The 15,848-nt window shown below is 36.0% G+C and overlaps 2 protein-coding genes across 5 annotated transcripts; both read left to right on the plus strand.

Moving 5' to 3' along the window:
- Nucleotides 1-712: 712 nt before the first annotated feature.
- LOC126816164 (zinc finger protein OZF) lies at nt 713-14,823 on the plus strand. 4 transcript variants are annotated; one of them, XM_056099260.1, is made up of 5 exons: nt 4,852-8,335; nt 10,240-10,342; nt 11,249-11,468; nt 12,002-13,332; nt 14,623-14,823. In XM_056099260.1, the coding sequence occupies exons 1-5, from the start codon at nt 8,304-8,306 to the stop codon at nt 14,788-14,790; spliced, it is 1,854 nt and encodes a 617-aa protein (XP_055955235.1). In that variant the 5' UTR covers nt 4,852-8,303; the 3' UTR covers nt 14,791-14,823. The 4 variants fall into 4 exon arrangements, with proteins under 4 accessions (XP_050398366.1, XP_050398367.1, XP_055955235.1 ...); XM_050542408.2 differs by lacking the exon at nt 4,852-8,335 and adding an exon at nt 8,376-8,863; XM_050542409.2 differs by lacking the exons at nt 10,240-10,342; nt 11,249-11,468; nt 12,002-13,332 and adding exons at nt 713-871; nt 1,862-3,044 and having other exon boundaries at nt 8,169-8,341; nt 14,623-14,760.
- On the plus strand, nt 3,623-15,612 carry LOC126815336 (zinc finger protein 501-like; the record flags this gene model as incomplete). The annotated part of the gene is made up of 2 exons (XM_056099990.1): nt 3,623-4,219; nt 14,812-15,612. Coding segments are annotated over 2 exons (1,383 nt in total), but the record flags the coding sequence as incomplete, so codon positions are not given.
- Nucleotides 15,613-15,848: the final 236 nt, after the last annotated feature.

A 15,848-nucleotide genomic window follows, 5' to 3' on the forward strand; every position in this document is an offset into this window, starting at 1 on the left:
CAGTATTGTAAACAAATAAAATGACATACCTTATATAAAATATTTAGAACTAATTTGGGGCCCTTGGCTGCAGCCCTGTTACACACCCCTGTCACACACCCCTCACCCACACCTTGGCAGAGCGCAGGTATGGAAAGTGTTTTATACATGCCTACCATTGCATTATTATTTATATCATGAAAGGGGCTTTTCATCCATCCGAACCACTAGGTGTTGTTTCTTGCAAGGACCTCAGCTTTTCTCTCTATCCGAATGACTAGACACTCTTTCTTGTCAGGTCCTGGTTCTTAGAGCTGACCAATTACGGGGTCGAACTAGTGTCTTATTAGCTCACTGGTTCTGACAAAATGAAAAATGTAGTGGTCAAGGACGGAATGAAATATATAAAATAAATATAACCCACATTTCAGATCCCAACAATAAATCAGTGTCTGAAATATCATTAGGAATTAGCATGATGTAGTAGTCTTCGATCCTTTCAATGCATGCTGAAGTGAATCACTTTAGCTAATGCCAGGTTCAAATGTAGGGGGAAAATAATATCATTTGTTCACCCTCATCTAGTCTGGCTGCAATATTATAAGAACATTTTGATTTGAATTTCAAGCTTGGTTTGTCCGGTTATGAGTCGGGTTCTAGTAATTGTGAATTATTCGGGTTGTATTATACAGCTCCTATTCCAAATTGAGGATACAACCGAGTGATATGTAAACAAAGATGGCGTCGATGAAAAAAAAGTAAATAAAGAAAAAATAATAATCCCAACCGTAAATAATTAAAACAAAGGGTTTAGTAGTAAAATTTGGGCGACAGGGTGGTTAACAAGTCATGCGGGGATCGCGCAAATCAGACTGATGTGAAATGAGAAATGGTAAGTGAAATTTATATGTTGAGACAACTCATGACCGACCAGATTTGGAGAGGAGCCACTTCAATTTTTTTCACAAGAAATAAATTTAGTAGTTTTAGAATATATTATTTTTTTTTGTTTGGTTTTTGTTTTTTTGTCGCTAACTAACTTGTCACTCGTAATTGAATACCCTTGGTCCTTATTATTTTGATCCATATGAATATCGTGATATGAATCAATATTATAAAACAGTTTTATTTCTTTGACTTCAGAAGGACTAAAAATTCTCCCCATAAAAATATCAATTATTCATTTATCCTGTTGTTTTCTTAGTAAATATTGACCTGGTTATGAATCGCGACACGAATCGTAACCTAGTACCTATCATATCGTGACTGCAGTCACAATATATGCAATATATAGCCTACCCAGCACTACTATCAAGCCAAGCCAATAAATACAGCACAGTAAGCTACATGTACAATGTAGGCCTACAATCAATATACATGTACATTTCTGTAGGCCTACATGTACTAACAGATACATGTAAAAATGAAATGAGGTTTAGTGTTCTGACTGGGCTAATGAAGACGGGCATACGTCATACAGTGTGCTTTGAGGGAAATTTTGTGCTACAGCCTACTCTTATATCAAATTCCAACTACCGCAAGGATTCTTTTACTTGCATGCTAATTTGTACATGGGAGCTTAATTTTTTTTCCCGTTCTGCACCACTGACAAATGGAAAATTTTGATGAACTTTCTCGGCCAATAACCCACGACCTTCGGGCTAGCGAGCCAGCATCTTACTCACTTATCCACCATGGCTCCCACATATATGTAAGATAGGAAAGCATGTTGCGTCACCTTCCTGTGCATGCTCATGTTGAAACAGCAAACCAAAGAGTATGCCTACTTTTCATTTTAAAACTTTAAGATTTACAAATATATTTGATGTGTTCATGTATACTTTAATAATTTTTTTTATTATATTATTTGTGTTTATTACAGGAAATTAATGATAAGAGTGATGTTCAAAATCAGATCTTTCATGAATACAGCAAGCATGAAATCCACAATCAGATACATATAAAACAAGAACATACTCACAATGTTAAATACAAGAACAAAATACGTGTTAAAGAGGAGAAAACTGATGATGATACTTTAGAGGAAAACTGTCAACTTCGATTTGAGGAGGTGGAAAAAATGTTTAATGAGTGTAATTTGTGTCATGGAAGGTTCAAATCTTACACCGAGTTAGAAGAACATTGGCAATTTCATATGAACGAATGGGAATCTACCGGTACATCTGAGGATGATCACAATCAGTTTACACTTGTTGGTAACAACACAATCCCTTCTGATGAAAAATTAAGGGTAGATATTCAGTCTAAATCAGAAAGGGCTCCAGAAAGGGCCCCAGAAAGGGCTCCAGCAAAGGAGAAACCCTTTATATGTGCTGTTTGTAGGAAAACATTTGGTAATAAAGGACATCTACATGAACATATTCGAAAAAGACCTTACGAATGTGATGTTTGTGAGAAGACATTTATGAGAAATAATAATTTGATACGTCATCTCAAATCTCATCCAGAACGAAAACTTTTCGAATGTGAATATTGTGGAAAACTCTTCAGCACTGATGATCATTTAAAATACCACATACACGTTCACACAAACGAGAAAATATTTCATTGTGAAACTTACAAGAAGTCGTTCTGTTACAAATGTAACTTAAAACGGCACAAAACAACCCATTCGGAAGACGGAGCGCTTTATAAATGTGATATTTGTGCTAAATGTTTTCTAGTGGGTTGTGATTTAAGGAGACATGTTCGAAAACACGCAGGTGAAAAATGTGACATTAGTCAGAACAGTAATCCCCAAAGACATATAAACAGCCATACCGATGAAAAGACATTTCTGTGCGACTTTTGTAATACATCCTTCAAGGAAGATAACAAACTGCAATGTCACATGAGAAGACACAGTGTTGAAAAACTGTATAAATGTAGGGTCTGTAATAAACTGATGCAGAGTAAAAGTCATTTCCATGATCACATGAGAAGTCATACATTGTACCAGCGATAAACCATTCCATTGTGATATTTGTAATATTTCTTTTGCTTGGTTCAGAAGTTTCAAGAAACACTGCAAAGCAAAACATGAAGGTCCCAGATTGCAAAATGGAGTAAGTACAATACATAAATATATGTTAAAGTTAAATTATAAGTAAATTTATTATCCACATTGATTTAAAGTTAAATTGAAAGTACATATATTTCTACAAGATTAAACTATCGACTTTGATTATTGTAGCTACATGTACATTGTTATTAATTTATAACAACAAACCACGAAAAATCAAGGACCTGTGTATACATATTGGCATGCACATAAAAGATCCCTTGGCAGTTGGAGTTTGATATAAGAGTAGGCCATAGTGCTGCTGCCCGGGCATAATTTCCCTCATAGCACACTGTATGGCATATGCCTGTCTTCATTGGCATGCAGGTAAAAGAGGAGGCCATAGTGCCGCTGCCTGGGCAAAATTTCCCTCATATCACACTGTATGGCATATGCTCGTCTTCATCAGCCCAGTCGGAGCAGAACAGTAGGATGTTAAACCCCATTTCATTTCATTTTCAATCCAAAAGATAGACCTGCAATAGACAGATTTAGCTTTTACATAATGTATCTTTAATTAATGCAACAGTTTAGGTAAAATACATGTAATGATATTATAACTTTTATATTTTTTACGAAACTAATGACCTTAAAACTTTCCATCAATGTGATGTATGCAATGAGGTTTTTCAACAAAACAGTGATTTTGAAAAACACAACAAAATACACATCAAAGAAGAAAAGTCTGATGATACAGAAAACCACAGTAAAATAGATTTTAAAGAAAACACTGATGATGAAGATAATCAAATTTTTTATGAAAAGAAAACATCTGGTGAAGTTAAAACTTACCAATGTAGATGTAATTTGTGCCATGAAAGGTTTAGATCTTGCACTGAGTTAGAAGAACATTGGAAAGTCCATGCCAAGGATTGGGAATCTGCTGGTACGTCAAGTGATGATCCTGAACAGGTTACGTCTGATAGAGTTGATTTAAACGACGCAATTCCTTCTGGTCCGCGTGGACACCAATCAAGTGTAGATATTCAAGCTAAATCCAAAAGGGCTCCAGAAAGAGCCCAGAAAGGGCTCCAGAGAAGGAGAAACCCTTTATATGTGGAGTTTGTGGGAAATGTTTTGGGGGTAAAGGTCATCTACACGAACACATTCGAATACATACAGGTGAAAAACCCTTTAAATGTAATGTTTGTAATAAATCATTTAGTCGACACAATAAATTAATTAGTCATATAAAATCACATCCCAAAGGTAAACTGTATAAATGTGATGTTTGTAATAAATCATTTAGTCCACACAATAAATTAATTAGTCATATAAAATCACATCCCAAAGGTAAACTGTATAAATGTGATGTTTGTAATAAATCATTTAGTCCACACAATAAATTAATTAGTCATATAAAATCACATCCCAAAGGTAAACTGTATAAATGTGATGTTTGTAATAAATCATTTAGTCGACACAATAAGTTAATTAGTCATATAAAATCACATCCCAAAGGTAAACTGTATAAATGTGATGTTTGTAATAAATCATTTAGTCGACACAATAAATTAATTAGTCATATAAAATCACATCCCAACAGTAAACTGTACGAATGTGATGTTTGTAATAAATCATTTAGTCGACACAATAAATTAATTAGTCATATAAAATCACATCCCAACGGTAAACTGTACGAATGTGATGTTTGTAATAAATCATTTAGTCGACACAATAAATTAATTAGTCATATAAAATCACATCCCAACGGTAAACTGTATAAATGTGATGTTTGTAATAAATCATTTAGTCGACACAATAAATTAATTAGTCATATAAAATCACATGCCAAAGGTAAACTGTATAAATGTGATGTTTGTAATAAATCATTTAGTTGACACAATAAATTAATTAGTCATATAAAATCACATCCCAAAGGTAAACTGTACGAATGTGATGTTTGTAATAAATCATTTAGTCGACACACTAAATTAATTAGTCATATAAAATCAGATCCCAACGGTAAACTGTACGAATGTGATGTTTGTAGTAAATTGTTCAGCTCTGGGCCCTGTTTCACGAAATTTTAACTAAAGATAAAATCCAAATTTTAGTAGATACTTCAATTTTGATTGGCTAAGCACTAAAATCAATCTAATATTATCCAATCAAATTACTAAAATTTGGATTTTATCTTAGTTAAAATTTCGTGAAACAGGCCCCTGATGCCGATTTACAGTATCATGTTCGTGTTCATACGGGTGAGAAAGTTTTCCACTGTGAAATTTGCAGCAAATCTTTCCTTTACAATAGTCAGCTGTATAGACACACGATACAGATTCATAAAACCACCCCAGATGAAGGACGACCGTATAAATGTGATATTTGCGGGAAATCGTTCATCGCTATTTGCGATCTTACGAGACACGCCAGAAGACATACCGGAGAAAAAACCTTTCAGATGTGACATTTGTAACCTGTCGTTTGGTTGGTCGAGTGGTTTAAATAAACATTGCAAGGTCAAACACCAGGGGAGGAATCCTGCGATTTTAAAACGTTAATAAAATACCTTCTCAGTTACATGTATCATGGGACACCATGAATAAAAGTAGGACTTAAAAATTTTAATATCCCAAATCCATTGAGACAAGTTATACGTATATTTCAATATGAGAAGAGAGAGAGAGAGAAATGGGGTTTAGCGTCCACTCGACACAAACTAGGTCATTTCGGGACTAACATATGGTTAAATTTTATTTCAATATTTCGCTTGCGCGTAGGGGTCTTTAGCAGGGGGAGGAAACCGGAGGACCCGGAGAAAACCCACATGGTTGGACAGGCGACCCTACTCCTTGTCACATACAACCGGGGATTCGAAACCACGCCAGTCGACTCAATGACAGACTTTATGATACAGCGCGTGCACGCTAACCATTCAGCCATCCAACCCCCCTCAATATGAGAAGAGGGGCAGCAACACTCCCTTGACAAGGTGACTAAAGCTGGACAGTCTGATACATCTGCTTGGGTACTGGATCAGGAAAATGATACTGGTGGGGCAAAAGAGTAAATAAAATAAATTCAAGAATCCTCAATCAACAGCAGAACAACAGACTTGGTAGCAGTGACGATTTATTAATTGATAACGTTTCAGGTTGTGATGATTTGAAAAAAGGTATCAAAACCTGAAACATATCATTTAATAAATCTTCACTGTTGAGCGGGATTCTTTAATTCAAGTTATATATTACAACACAACGCAAATTGCATCTTTTATTGTATGGAGCATATCTATTGGGTTGGGTGATTTAATGGTTTAACATGTGTACGTGAAATCACACGGTCTGTCATTGAATCAAGTGGTGGGATTTCGATTGCCAGCTTTTTATGTGACAAGAAATAGGTTGCCTGTCCAAACTTGTGGGTTTTCTCTGGGTCCTCTGGATTCCTCCCACTGCTAAAGACCCCTATGCCTATATGTTGGTCCTTGAAATGACCTACTGTTATTTTGTGTTGAGTGGACGTTACCTCTCTCTCTCTCTCTTTTCATAATAAGTTTCCTCCCATTGAACCATATGTTGGGCTTAACATGACCTAGTTTGTGTTGAGTGAATGTTAAACCCCATTTCTCTCTCTCTTAAAATCAAGCAATGAAATATACCTGTAGCTCAATAAACCCAAAAAACTTAATATGAAACACAATTACTATTTTGATTGAATTGTTGAAAGAACCCTCAAGAAAATATCGCTTTAATTGAAATAGTAATTTTGTGTTCCATATTATGTTTATTACAGGTATGTGTGTCAATTGCTAAATGCTGATCAAAGAAGATACCTGTAGCCTCTTTAGTTTGTCTTAAAATTTCAAATCAAATTACTGATTCATTCGAATATGTTTTCTAGATTTGCATCACAGCGTAACTTATTAATCCGGTATTCTAGATTCATAGAATTGGCTTAGGTGTGCCAAAGGTTTAAAGGCTTTGATGTTGAAACCACTCGTTGACGAAAAAAGTTCATCAGAATTTTCCGGCGTGGTTCCTGCTTGTCAGTGGTACGGGACTGAGGGTCTAGTCATTCGGATGGAACGGAAAACTGTGCATGGTAAAGATATAAGAGTAGGATGTAGTGCAAAATTTTCCTCATAGCACATGGCATGGCGTATGCCTGTGCTCATTAGCCTTTAGGACTTTAAACCCCATTCTATTGACCTAATCTGTAAAATACTGTGGACATAATTTATAAATAACCTTTATAGTTAGGATTAAATCCTGCTGGCTTGACAGTCATGAAATAGAATGCCAACAGTGTCTAGTTGTTCCAATGGTTACAAGAAACTGAGGTGCTGTGCATGCAAAAGTTGGAATTTGAAATAAGAGTAGGCAAAATTTGCCTCCTTGTCCCTTGCGCACTGTATGGTGTATGTCAGATTGTTGCACAAAAGTTGACATTAAACCCTATATCATTTCATTTTAAATTGGTTTTAAAATTATTTGCAAATAAAACTTTTAAAAAATATCGTTTTTACTGTTCATCAGAGGTAAACTAATGATTTAATTTTTCCAAAATGTCTGGTTCCAATTTTAGTTGGATCCACGTGGGTCAGTGGGTGAAGTGCTAACTTGCGAACCTGGTGGTCCTGGGTCCAATCCTGGTGTTGGTCAAGAAATTTCCTGAGGATTTTCTGGCGTGGTTTCCCCATGTCAACGGTGCCAGACGGAGGGCAAGTAACAACTCTATCATTCAGATGAAATGAAAAACTGAGGTCCTTTATCCATGTTGCCGTGACAGTTGAAATTCCAGATAAGAGAATACCATAGCCACTCTCCTGTTTTGTTTTCTTTTCATTTTCAATATTTGGGTAAAACTACTGTAAAAAAAATGACCGGTTTGTGGATGGGTTCTATTTTTTAGTCTTTCTGTTTTGATCTGCTTTGTTGTTTTTTTTAAATTGATTGAATTGTTGTGAGTAGTCATATTATGCCATTGTCATACATATCCCAAGAGAACAGATACCAATTAAATCTCGAAATTGAAATTATTACCCGGGTAAATTGAGAACAGGTTTATATATTTAAATTATGAATCACTCGGGTTTGGGCGGATCCAAGCGAAAATCGCATATACAACAAAGTATGATTAAATTAAAGATGGCGTCCATTTATTATATAATGGATCTTTATAGGTTGGACAGATGTGTGCTTCAGATGGGATATTAACTCAATATAAGCCATTTATTTGACCCCCTTGATGGAATGGTCAAGAGAAATAGAGGTAAACTACCCGTCGCAATAAACTACTGTACTTTCAGAAACAACAAATGAAAGAAACCAAAGAACTGAAGCGGGAATGGTAAGGGTAAGGATCTAACAATTATATAACATTTACTTTAATTCATGCATGCGTAACCATAGAAAAGAAAATTAGGGTATGGTGGTTTCAAAATTTCGTTTAAGCCATTTCAGAGCGGAAGCACGGTTTACCTTAATCCACCATTATTTCAACTCTATAATATTAGGAAGTGGATATTTAACCGTATACGGCAAAGTATCTACTTCCGCTATTTTACCGTACATCGTTTCTGATTGGCTAATTTGTATGATGATGTCATACCTTATTCAAAATGGAGGAAAGTTATGTTCTGAAAATAGGAGATAAATTTGATTCGTTTAAAGCCGTTGAAAATGCCATTTCAAAGTTTGAGTCATTACAAAAAGTATCTTACTGGAGGCGTGATTCACGAACAATAAAATGTATGTTAAAACGTGGTTATAAGTGTGTAGAAAATGAAGATTTGAGGTACTATGACGTCACGTATAGTTGTGTTAAAGGTGGACGTGCATACAATTCAAAGTCATCCGGAGTTCGACCTAATCAGAGGCAAGTTTTTTTACAATTTTTTTATACGCCCACATTTAAATGTGGTCGTATATTGTCATCGCCCCCGTCCGACCGTCAGTCCTCTAGAAGCTAAAGTTAATATCTGATTGACGACGAAGAAGCCTATTGATTTTCAGCGATTTCCGATTATTACTGCCAGAGTTATGGCCCTTGATCACTTCAAAAAATCTTGTGGATGCTCTAGAGGTCAAAGTTAATATCCGATTGACTTTAAATTAATACACAGTGTTTAAGGTCATGCGACAATTTTTAGCAATTTCCGATAATTACTGCCAGAGTTATGGCCCTTGATCCCTTTGAAAAATCTTGTGGACGCTCTACAGGCCAAAGTTAATATCCGATTGGCTTTAAATTCATACACAGTGTTTAAGGTCATGAGACGAAGAAGCCTATTGATTTTTACTGCCAGAGTTATGGCCCTTGATCACTTTGAAAAATCTTGTGGACGCTATAGAGGCCAAAGTTAATATCCGATTGACTTTAAATTTATACACAGTGTTAAAGGTCATGAGACGAAGAATCCTATTGATTTTCAGCGATTTCCGATAATTACTGCCAGAGTTATGGCCCTTAATCACTTTGAAAAATCTTCTGGACACTCTAGAGGTCAAAGTTAATATCCGATTGACTTTAAATTTATACACAGTGTTTACGGTCATGAGACGAAGAAGCCTTTTGATTTTCAGCGATTTGCGATAATTACTGCCAGAGTTATGGCCCTTGATCACTTTGAAAAATCTTGTGGACGCTCTAGAGGCCAAAGTTAATATCCAATTGACTTTAAATTTATAATCAGATTTTAGTGTATTATAAATGTTTCATTACCGAAAATTAAAAATATGCGACAACTCTTGTTGACTGCCAGGACGATTTAGCTGCTGTGGGCGTATGTTTCATTGCCTGGCAACCTATCTTTGAAATATTTATAATTTTGTAGGGAAGCCTTTTGTAACTACTAGACAACGGTTATTATTCAAGGTGATCTGGTAAAACTCGCGAATTTTTTCTCTTCCAATTCAATTCAATTTATTTACATGGATTCATCATTATCAAGAAGGTTGTCAATGGATACAACGATTATGGCACCGAAGATCGACTTTGCAGGCAACATCTAACATATTTAGACCTAGGCCTATACCTGGTGATAATTTGAAGGCAAAATCAGGCCCATCTACAACAATTTTTTTTTTCAATCATGCTATTAACTAAGAGGAAACATTTGGAAAGTGGCCATTTGATTCATGATGGTACTGTAGACATGCTTTTGGTTCCGATTCTAATTTTCGGCCCTTACCTAGTTCTTATTTCAGTAATTCTAATTTTTTTTTTAATTGTGGTTTATATTGACATTGTAGGACATTCAGAGATGGCTGTAACTCACTTATTAAATTCAAGTTGGTTGCTGACAAATTAGTTGTACATCAGTTAGATACTTGCCATAATCATCCAGTTAATGAGGTAAGCTCTCGATTCTTTACCAGTGACCTAGTAGCTCATAAGTAGTCCAGCTCTGAACGTAGGTCTCATTACACTCGCCTCTACGTCCAGGGAACGTGTTATTGAAGCCTTGGCGAAAAAGTTTGGCTTCCCAGTCAATTTTACTGGGCAACTTTTTACTGCGAAACGGTCGCGTGTCAGTCCCCGTGAACGCCTGAACAATATAAATGAAAATCTTAGTGAGAAAATAAGACATTGCTAACCTCGCTAGAGTCAGTATGAGCGACACAACACACTGTTAAAAAATATGTCTCCGTCTTCTAACCGACTTGGCGGACATCATTGAAAGGGTAACGCACAAATTTAAGAACTTGGCCATATAAGATGAAACAAAATTTAAGAAAGCCTGGGAGAAAAAAAATGAAATCTTTGAAAAGTTGAGAATCTTCAGTGATTTATTGCTTTGCCTAGCTAAATTACAATAATTTACAATCAAATTCTTTCAAAAATCCCAATTTTTTCGCACCAGGCTTACCTAAATTTTGTTTCATCTTATATGGCCGAGTTCTTAAATTTGTGCATTACCCTTTCAATGATGTCCGCCAAGTCGGTTAGAAGACGGAGACATATTTTTTAACAGCGTGTTGTGTCGCTCATACTGACTCTAGCGAGGTAAGCAAGGTCTTATTTTCTCACTAAGATTTCCATTTATACTGTTCAGGCGTTCACAGGGACTGACACGCGACCGTTTCGCAGTAAAAAGTTGCCCAGTAAAATTGACTGGGAAGCCAAACTTTTTGCCAAGGCTTCAATAACACGTTCCCTGGACGTAGAGGCGAGTGTAATGAGACCTACGTTCAGAACTGGACTAGCTCATAAGCTGCTGTTTTTTGGCATAAAAAAGTTTTTGCTTAAATCATTTTTCAGGATTGGTTCCAGCATTTACCGAAGAGGCGTAAATTTTCTGGTGAAGAAATGACAGAAATCTCAAACGTCCTACAAGTGCAGCCGAATAAAAAGATCCTTCAAGACCATATACGGAAAACAACTAGAATATGTACTACATTACGTGATTTAAGCAATCTAACTGCAAAGCTGGATCCAAAATACAGTGATCTTTCTGACTTACTTAGTAATTTAGAAAGCAGTAAGTTATTAGCAAAGTTTTTGAATGCTTTTCTTGCATCACTCAGTATCAACAGTGGCGGATGTGCCCGTTCCATTACCTTGAAAACAGCCAATTCAGGCCTGATTTTCAAATTCTAGCCTGATTTTCGTGAAAATACCTTCCAGAATAACTGATTATCGAGTCTCGTGTTCTAATGATTCAAGCATGGTTAAATGGACAATAAACCCCCTCTAAATATGTCACAGGAACGTGTTTATCGATATTGTAGCTCAAATATTTAGGAAACATTTTTACACCCATTTTAAAAAGCCGTTATTTGCCCACGTGCTTGCGTTCATTTTTCAAAGTATTTTCAATAGATTTACACTGTCCTTGTTTTCCTGCAAATTTAAAATGCTTGAGTCGCGAGTTGCTGGTAAATGAATAATGAAAGAAAATGTTATTCGGATATCGACAAAATTATCCTTGTGAACCCACCCTTTTCAAAATCCTGGATCCACCCATGATCACTTATGATGTATTACATTTGAATTATTATATTATTATTTCAGATAAAACTCTTGAAGTCTTGGCTGATGAAGACGGTACCCTGCGTGCGATATACTACCAAGATGAAGTTATGAAGAAAAAATATGATTTATTTCCAGAATTGATTATTGCAGATGCTACTTATAAACTCAATGACATGCGTATGCCGGTTTTTTTACAAATGGTAGTTGATGGTAATGGTGAAAGTGAGATCGTTTCCGTTTTTGTGTTAGTAACTGAAGATGGCGATACTATGAACTACCTGCTAGACTTGTTTAAAGGAAATAATCCGGCATGGGAGCGGACTCAGACAATCTTAACAGATAACGATTTTACGGAACGCGGCATCTATTCTGAAAAGTTCCCAGCAGCCAAATTACAGCTCTGCTTGTTTCATGTCTTACGCTCCATGAAACGTGAAATAAATTGCGAAAAGATGGGTATACGTGTTGAAGAAAAAAACTTATGTATAGAATTGATTCAAAAACTGGCATATTCGACTAATGAAGAAGAATACGAAATCAATAGGCAGGCCATTGTACAAACCAACATTCAACCAGTTATTGACTACATAAATAATTCGTGGCATGATATACGTGACCAATGGGTCATTGGTCTGAAGAATTCGTGCCATTACAGCAATAACACGTCAAACAGGGTTGAGAGCATCAACCAAAAGATTAAACAGGTCATCACAAAGTTCAGTAACCTCAAAAAGTTCTTTGATGACTTAGAACTGGTCATCAGGTGCTTAAGACAAGAAAGAGACAGTCGGATTACAAATGTAATAATGAAACGAAACTCGTCACATTATCCAAGAGATGACCCCAAGTCTAGATTTGCGGCCTTATTAACGCCTTATGCTTATCAAGTCGTACGTAAGCAAATGGAATTAGCTGATAAATTAAAGGTGTCTGGAACAGATGATAATACAGTATCAATGAAGACCACGGCCGGTATGGCAAATGTCACGTCAACTTCATGTACCTGTCAGTTCACTTCCATTAACCAGTTACCGTGCAGACACATATTTGCCTTTCGCAAGATGAAAAAAATGTATTTGTTTTTTGAAACTGGGATATCTCGCCGCTGGACACTTGAATTTTACGTGAATATGACAATGTCCACTCCGTCTGCTAGATCAGGAAACACCACTAACAATAATGTAACTCTAATGAACGGCCCAGTTGTGTTATCACAGACCCAGAAGTATCGAGTTGCTTTTCGAGAAGCTCAAAAGCTCGCAACATTGGCAAGTGAAGGATCAACACAAAAATATAAACAAAGATTGAATGTTCTACAAAAGTTGGTACAGCTTTGGAAAGAGGATAAAGAAGCTATGGTTTATGATATGGTAGTAAAATCACTATTACTCACAGTATGGCCATAATAGCTAATATTGTCACACATGTACATGTATTCTGAATTATAAACTATAATTTAAATACCTTTTGACATTTCACAGAATGGCGACCCACATGAGAGGGATACTGGTACACAATCAGCACCAGACAAGATTCTCAGTCCCAGCTATATTCTGTAATGCTTAAACCAATGCTTAAGTCGGAATTCTCATAAGTCGGCTAAAATTCAAAGGTCCCATGTTATCCGACTTATGCATACACTACTATACTTGATTTGGAAGTCCCTGGTAATGCCACATTTGTATTCTAATTTCTAATATTTTTATGATTTCAAAGAATTCCCGATGCAGTTTGATTGTTATATTAAAGGACTTTCAGAATCATAAACGCATATTAATTTGAAATACATGTAATTCTAAGAACAAGTAAATTTGAGAATATTTGCTATATATATATATATCTGAGCAATTTGCCAATTATCGATCGATGGTTTAAATTCAAAAGACATTGATTACAACTTTAAAAAATTTGGGGGGCTGTAGACCCCCTGGACTGACGACCTTGATTTGTATAGGCCCTATAAGACGGACTTGATGTTCTCATTCTTATCTTCCGAGTCGTGCATGGGACTTTATTTTTCACTCAGAGGATTTCAATACATGCATTTCATTCGATCGATTCAATTATTTTTGATTTTTCTAATCCATCAAAATGGGAAATTAAATTAAAATAATTACAATAGTGTGTTCTTAATTTATTTTCAAATTTTGGGATTAATACTGATTTTTGAGATTACTGATCTCAAAATACATAGGCTAAAGAAAAAATTATTATATTAATGTTAATAACGAAACTGCAACAAACATTTAAAAATATTTGCAAATTGTGGGATTTGAACCGATAAAATACCTTTCTAAAATATTTATAAAAATTTGGGATTCGAACCGATACGGTTAATGTGATCAGAACCTATACAGTAAAATAACATCTAAGATAGTCGTATACGGTTAATTCATCCAGGAACTGACACTTGATGATGTCACTATATTCCAACCAATCAGAAACGATGTACGGTAAAATAGCGGAAGTAGATACTTTGCCGTATACGGTTAAATATCCACTCCGTTAAACTAATAGTGGATTTGGGTAAATCGTGCTACCCTTCCAGAGCTAAAAAATACTTAAGATTCTAATGTGTTTTTATTGATATTAATAAAACATGTCCGACACCAAGCTTAAGTCCAAAATAACAAATAATCTTTAAACTTTATATATTGCAGGAAACTAATGATATGAAACCTGTACATCAGTGTGTTGTATGTCACAAGACCTTTCTTGATTACAGTCAACTTGAAACTCACAACCAGATCCATGTCAAAGATGAGAAAATCGATGATGACTTGGATGACGTTGACCGATATTGTGATGTACATTTCGCTGACTATTAGGAATTGCATCGGTGTAAATGATGTGGGGAAAAATTTGAAAACATGATCAAATTCCAAAAACACTGTCAAAAACATTTTAAAGAACAATCTGAAGCAGGTTCTTCACATCAATGTACTGTATGTAACTCGAGATTCGCGGTATACAAGGATTTTCAGGTACATATTTGTGGTACAAGAACATCCAAGAGAAAACGCCCTGCTACATGTGGACTTTGCAGTAAAACATTTGAAGCTAAAAATCATTTAATGTCACATATGAGAACGCATACGGCAGAGAAACCGTTTAAATGCAGTTCTTGTGGCAAGTGTTTTAGTCAGACCCCTAATTTATTACGCCACCTGAAGATTCACACAGGTGAAAAACCCTATAAATGTGATGTTTGTAGTAAATCATTCGCTGATCATAGTAATCTACAGAAACACGCGATCACTCATACCACAGACAGACCTTTCAAATGTGAAGTCTGCGATAAAACATTCAATCGACTCGACGTTCTACGGCAACACGCCAGAATACACACAAAGAAAAAACCCTTTAAATGTGATGTTTGTGGGGAATCGTTTCGATACAAGTCCAATCTGCAAGTCCACAATAGAATTCACACAGGAGAAGATATTTTTGTCTGTGGTGTTTGTGATAAGCCGTTCGGTTCTAGTGGAGATCTTCAGAAACATATTATAACTCATACTGTCCGAGGAAAACCATTTACCTGTGAGGCTTGTGACAAATCGTTTATGTCTGTAAATAGTCTCCAAAAACACAACCGAATTCGTCATAATAGGATAACACTTAGTTGTAAAATATAAATTTGATTGAGGAAATTTCCAGTTGTATCGTTCCGTTCTACTACATTAACCTCTGGGTTCATCTACAAGGAAGGGGGGGGGGGATCTCGTGGGTCTTGACGCTGGCTTGCTAGCCTGGAGGTCGGGTGTTTGATCCCTGCATTGGCCGAGAAAGATCATCCAGATTTCCCGATGTGGTTCCCACTTGTCAGTGATGCAGGACGGAGGGCCTGACAATGACAGCTGTCTAGTCGTTCAGATGAGACGAAAAA

Source organism: Patella vulgata, chromosome 3 (assembly GCF_932274485.2).
Source record: "Patella vulgata chromosome 3, xgPatVulg1.2, whole genome shotgun sequence".
Classification (NCBI taxonomy): Eukaryota; Metazoa; Mollusca; class Gastropoda; family Patellidae; genus Patella; species Patella vulgata.